The 6,000-nt window shown below is 42.8% G+C and overlaps 1 protein-coding gene across 1 annotated transcript in view; it reads right to left on the bottom strand.

Annotated features, from left to right (window-relative positions):
• Window positions 1-403: 403 nt before the first annotated feature.
• Window positions 404-6,000, bottom strand: part of LOC126471233 (dopamine beta-hydroxylase) — a 156,900-nt gene continuing 151,303 nt past the window's right edge. The window contains exon 9 of the mRNA XM_050099357.1: window positions 404-804. Within this exon, the coding sequence (XP_049955314.1) occupies window positions 567-804 (238 nt within the window). The 3' untranslated portion in view covers window positions 404-566. The remainder of the gene's footprint in view (window positions 805-6,000) is intronic.

Here is a 6,000-nt window from a genome sequence, read left to right as displayed (position 1 = left end):
CCGATAAAATATTAGAGATCACACTATTTACGATATCTTTCGTAACTATTTGTTTCTTTCCTTGCTGGAAACTTTCTACAGATTTTCAATTCCACACTACTGGTGCGGCTTTTGAATTGGAATATTGTTATGGAAAACAATATGTGCTACAATTTCGTCGTCGAAGCTTTCTAGAATGTGGGCCGTTTATCTTGTTCAGTCCAAGCAATGGTGCAAAAAACAGACAGTCTTTTGCAAGGTTATAAACAAGAGAGCGCAGCGCGTAGACGCATAGACCCAAGTACTAATTTCTTAAAAAGAGACGACCTGTCTTTACGGAATTTATTTGATGTCTTCGCTTTTAATTACGTGTTGTGCTAGGGGTCATTAATAAGCCACAGAACTGCTAGTTTTGTTTGCTGCCTTTATTACCTCACAAATAATTTTACAGTAAGTTTTAACTTGAGTTTAATAGACATCTTTCTTGTTAACATTTTCGCTATTTTCAGCGTTGTTGGAGACATGGATATTTTCTGGATTATTGCTGCAGATCTAAGAGAAATAAGAGTAAATATTTGGCAAAATGACTACTGTTTAGTGTCGCATGCTGGTCGTGAAGGTGGTGGTAACGGGAACTGGACCTGTGTGACAGGGAGATTTTCCCATGCTCCAGGAAATCGTTCTCCGCTTGACTGATTACACTGCATCGATAGAGGAGATTCTTGATACAGCTGGTTCAGTACTGAAACTCTTATTGGTGTCCAATCAATTGAACCGTAGTTGGACGAAATGCCGTTGTCAGGGCTAGTAGGCTGGCCCTCCCACCTGCAAAAAAGGAGAGAAGCCTTACGTTACATTATGAACATAAAACTGAAGCTGTTAAGGTTATGTTTACTGATCCTGATTTGGGAGAAAGGGGTTAAAGAAAAAAGTCTATAGAACCCATCGATCCTCTAAACAAACTGCAGTTGTGTGTTACAATAGCAACTATAAACTGTAGACAGTTGCTACGATAACTTTGTATCCATCTTATAGATCGAAAATTGGAAATTTGTGGTAAGGTCTTATGGGACCAAACTACTGAGGTCATCGGTCCCTAAGCTTACACACTACTTGATCCAATTTAAACTAACTTACGCTAAGGACGACACACACACCCATGCCCAAGGGAAGACTCGAACTTCCGACGGGGGGAGCCGCGCGGACCGTGACAGGACGCCCTAGTCAGCGCGGCTAACCCGCGCAGTGCCTTATAGATCGATAAACAAGTTTACTTCAAGCCTACTCTGACATTACAAGAAATCATTATTTTCAGCCTCCAGCTACATCCATTGACAAACGTTATTGTAAATTAAATACTAACTGCAGCTTGGTTTGTTAATGGTTTTTCTCTTAATTGGGTCTTTGAGAGTCTTCAAGTACGACAGACGAACACAGCGCACGTTCGTCTCACGCTTAACTTAGCTAATAATCAAAGAGTATTAACATATTTCCAGGAATTTGGAAAGAAAATATCTTGAATTGTGATGAGCCAAGTATTCTACTTACGAAAAATCGAATCAGTCCTGAGATATAGGAGCAAACAGCTGAATCATGAATAATTACTTAGTGTACATTTACAAGCACAAAGGACGCTCCCATGATGATGAATACTGTCCAACTGGAAATAGTACTGGCGACATTTATACACTATTATACATGTTAGCTTGTGGAGCGCAAGCATGTAGATGACTGAGAACGTAACACTCAGTTAATAATAATTTGTTTTACACTGCACGATAGTTAAACGTTTAGCACTGCCTGGTCTTAGTTCGCTGTAGTTTTCCATAAAAAGCAGATAAGAACTTATAAAAGCAAAGAACAGGATCCAGCGCAGTATTTCTATACTTCGATGTGGTTACCTAGCCTTTCAAACAACCCTAGCAGACTTCTGAAGACGTGTATACGGGGAGCAAGTAAATTCCCGTTGCAAACATTGAGAACTTGTAGTGGGCATCAAGACGATTAAGTTCAGCATAGCAACTCATGTCCGCAAACGAATCATTTTCCCGCTACACGTAAAATACCACAAGTCCTACTGGTTGTCGTATGGGTCGTCTTACAAGTAGGGCTCGATGTGACGACCACCGACGTCAACACAAATATGGTACCTTAGCACCATATTCTGGTACAATCACCAACCCCTGGTCCTCCAGCACCCACAACAGCCATAACCCGCGCCAGCAGGTTTCGCTCGTATGCCGAAGGGATCTCGTAAATCAAGGATTTGACGTGACCCCACAGATTGTTGTCTGGCGGATTGGAGAGCACGTGTAGCCAGTCGGGCCACCACGACGTATCCGCTGTTGCCCATACTGTTGGTCCAGATGATCTCGCACCGATAATGAAAAATGAGGTGGTGCGCCATCGTGCTTGAACTATGCGTGTTGACGCTCCTACAGTGGCACGTCTTCCAAGAGCCCATGCAGTGAGCCATCAAGGAATCGCAAGTACGCGGCACCCGTGAGATGTGGTGGAAGAGCTTACGGTTCAGTGACCCCTCCATCCAGGAATTCTTCAGAAATTTTCAGACTGTATTGTTCCTGAAACCCAAGTGGAGAGGGGGTGTTGAGGGGGAGGGAGGGGAGCGCAGCATGTGGGTTTCCGTCGGTCCACACATGACTGTGGTGGGAATTGAGAACACTTTTAAAAATGGCTCTGAGCACTATGGGACTTAACATCTGAGGTCATCAGCCCCCTAGAACTTAGAACTACGGAAACCTAACTAACCTAAGAACATCACACACATCCATGCCCTAGGCAGGATTCGAACCTGCGACCGTAGCGGTCGCGCGGTTCCAGACTGAAGCGCCTAGAACCGCTTGGCCACTCCGGCCGGCTGAGAACACTTTCACTCAGCGAAAATGATCCGCCATGTGAAGTCGGGCCCTTCCACACAACAGTGTAAGAACCACCTGTAGAAGTGGGCTCGTGACGCAAAATTCTGTGGCTGCACTAGACGTACTTTCTGCAGGCGGTACAAGTGTAGCAGCTGCTCATGCAGAACACGTCACACGGATTTGTGATCAACATTCCGCGTACCTGCTGTTTTTCTGGTACTCGTTGTCGCGTCCTCTTCCACTACGTGGAGTACAGCCTCTGAAAACTCGGATGTGCGGCACGACTGTTGATATTTATAAAAATTTGGGAATTTGATAGATCGATATTAAAAAAAGTATAGTTATTAGCCCTCGACATATAGAGGAAATTATCGCGCTATCGATATAGCAATGGAAAACTATCGAAGTGAACGGCCAAAAAAAAAAAAAAATCGGCTGAACATTGTAAATATACTGTCAGTTTTAGAGCTGTATATTTAAGTATTGGTTTATTATTAGATATTCTATACATCAACAAGCTAGTACCCTCCTTATCCCCCTTAGAGCAAGAACTGAAAGGAAAACGATGCACGTTTATGCTTGGCGATAACCACTTTTCTAACCATGGTAACTGCATGCAGGTGTCCGATGGGTCCGTCGTTTGGTTTCGTCACATATCGGATTTTTCTGGAACACTTCATGTCGACTTTCCTGTTTTTTATTTTATTATTTTTTTTCATTTTCGCAAATGCCAGCGAACTATAGTGTCAAAATTGCGTGGTGAAGTTAAACGTTGCAGTTTCTGTTGGTAGCGCCGAGCGCCGATTACGCCAGCATTTCCCTCACACGTCTCCGCCCACCGCAAAGACCAATCTTACCATTTAGATTTTCGTTTCAGGTTCAGCAACTGTTTTTGAAGAATGCCGATTTGAAGAAATCGCACACTAGTTGCTATAAATATTGTTTATTAGCACTGCTGGTGTGCTGGTTCTTCACGTCGGATACCTTGTTATTCAATTCACACTGGCACCCCCCAGTGCAATCGAACTTCTTCTTTGTGCCATCTATACTTGCTTCACACAGTCAAAGGGAAAGACTGCACGTGATGAAAGCTCAAAAAGTAGTAAGACTCCTTCATACAGTGAAAGTAAAATTACGTTCTGCTACAATTTCAAACAAACAGTTTCAAATATTTTGCAAAAATTGCGAAAAAAATATAATATAGAATAAAAATATCGACACTCGACATTTACATTCCGATATCGATATATCGACAATTTCTAAAAGTATATCACTGGTATATATCGATAATTTAAGGAAAAAATTTCGATATACCGCTATCTTAACACTATCCCTAATGTGTGGCGCTGTAGTGGAGCACCACAGTCGGCTCTGCTGGTGGTGAATGTATCCGTCTCCGAGGCCCGCTGGTACACCGTAGCAAAGAAGGAGTGCGTACGTGTTTGGCTGTGCAAAACGCTCCGCCTACAACTGCCAAGCAGCCCACGCAATGCACTGCGCTTCGCTGTATAATAACATAATGTCGGCGTATTCCGCAAACATGTTGTGCACTGTGGTCAATAGGAACACACTAAAAATGAAATGCACGTACAGTTGCATTCTGTACTATAGTAAATGATTACTACTGTACAGCAGTACAGTATGAATAAAGAACACAAACACAACAACAGGTGATTAGAGAACGACGTACGTGATGCCCTAGTCAAATGGTTCAAAGGGCTCTGAGCACTATGGGACTTAACATCTTAGGTCACGGGTCCCGTAGACGTAGAACTAGTTAAACCTAAGTAACCTAAGGAAATCACACACATGCATGCACGAGGCAGGATTCGAACCTGTGACCGTAGCAGCAGCGCGGTCCCGGACAGAAGCGCCTAGAACCGCTCACCCACAGCGGCCGCCTGCCCTTGTCAGTGGCGCCGAAAATTTAGGAGATCTGAACGTGTGTTGTGGGATTTTGCGTGTAACGGGAAAACGGTATGTTTCGTAGACTAAACTTAACCATTTTGGTCCATACTACAAGTCCTTATCGTCCGTAAAGGGAATTTAGTTAAAACCTGTATACCATGGAAGAATATCCACAATATACCAAAGCTGTCGATGGGCAAATGCTATCGTGACTTATGACATCGTTAGACAACTAAAGTACATAACAAAAATTGATAAAAAAAATCCGTCTCCTCTAGTGAGTTGACACACTGCATTAACAAAGTTGTAAGCCTAAAAATAATATGTAATTCACGCTTTCTTACGGTTGTGCCGGACAAAGCGGCCGAGCGGTTCTAGGCGCTACAGTCTGGAACCGCGCGACCGCTACGGTCGCAGGTTCGAATCCTGCCTCGGGCATGGATGTGTGTAATGTCCTTAGGTTGGTTAGGTTTAAGTAGTTCTAAGTTCTAGGGGACTGATGACCTCAGAAGTTAAGTCCCATAGTGCTCAGAGCCATCTGACTATTTTTCTTACGGTTGTACTGATGCGTAACGATCACAGCTTCGCGTCTCTGAATGCCATCGGTTTCTGCTTTCGCCTCTACGTAATAAGGACTACAAAGACTGCAGAAATTCTCAACAAATTGTACTATTGTTTTTTATGCGGTTTCTTCAACATAGACGCTATATTTCGTGAACTTTCCGAGCAAACTCATCGATTCGTCTTCCCTACTATTGATTTCAGTTGATACCGCCTCGTACTACGTAACATGCGTCAGAGTTTACCACTAATGTTACGATGGGTTGTTTTTTTTTAAATATAAGAGCATTATCTTGCATCTATTCATTTTTAAAGAGAACTGGTACTGCCTTCAAATTGTTTCCGAGGAACTAACAAATTGTTGAGTTATTCTGCGCTGATCAGTGAGGCTAAATGGGAATGAAGAGCTGTGCGGATGAGAGAGCTGTATAGAAGGTTTAGCCTAAAGAAATAATTATATTAAGTGAGGGTTGGGAGTTCCATCACCGCAATGGTAGTATTTTGATGGAGAAAGCAAGAAAGGGAGAGGGAAAGACTAAATAGCAATGTAAAAAAATTCAGCTGAATAGGAGCAAGAAAGTCTGCATGAAACTAGAGTGGGAAGCGAAGAGAGAAGAAACAAAAAACAGAGAATTCATTTGTTCTAGAAGTATACAAACAGAGGAAAAAACCG

Source organism: Schistocerca serialis, chromosome 3 (assembly GCF_023864345.2).
Source record: "Schistocerca serialis cubense isolate TAMUIC-IGC-003099 chromosome 3, iqSchSeri2.2, whole genome shotgun sequence".
NCBI lineage: Eukaryota > Metazoa > Arthropoda > Insecta > Orthoptera > Acrididae > Schistocerca > Schistocerca serialis.
The sequence above is the reverse complement of the archived record's forward strand: the minus strand, read 5'-3'. Positions and strand labels throughout refer to the sequence as shown.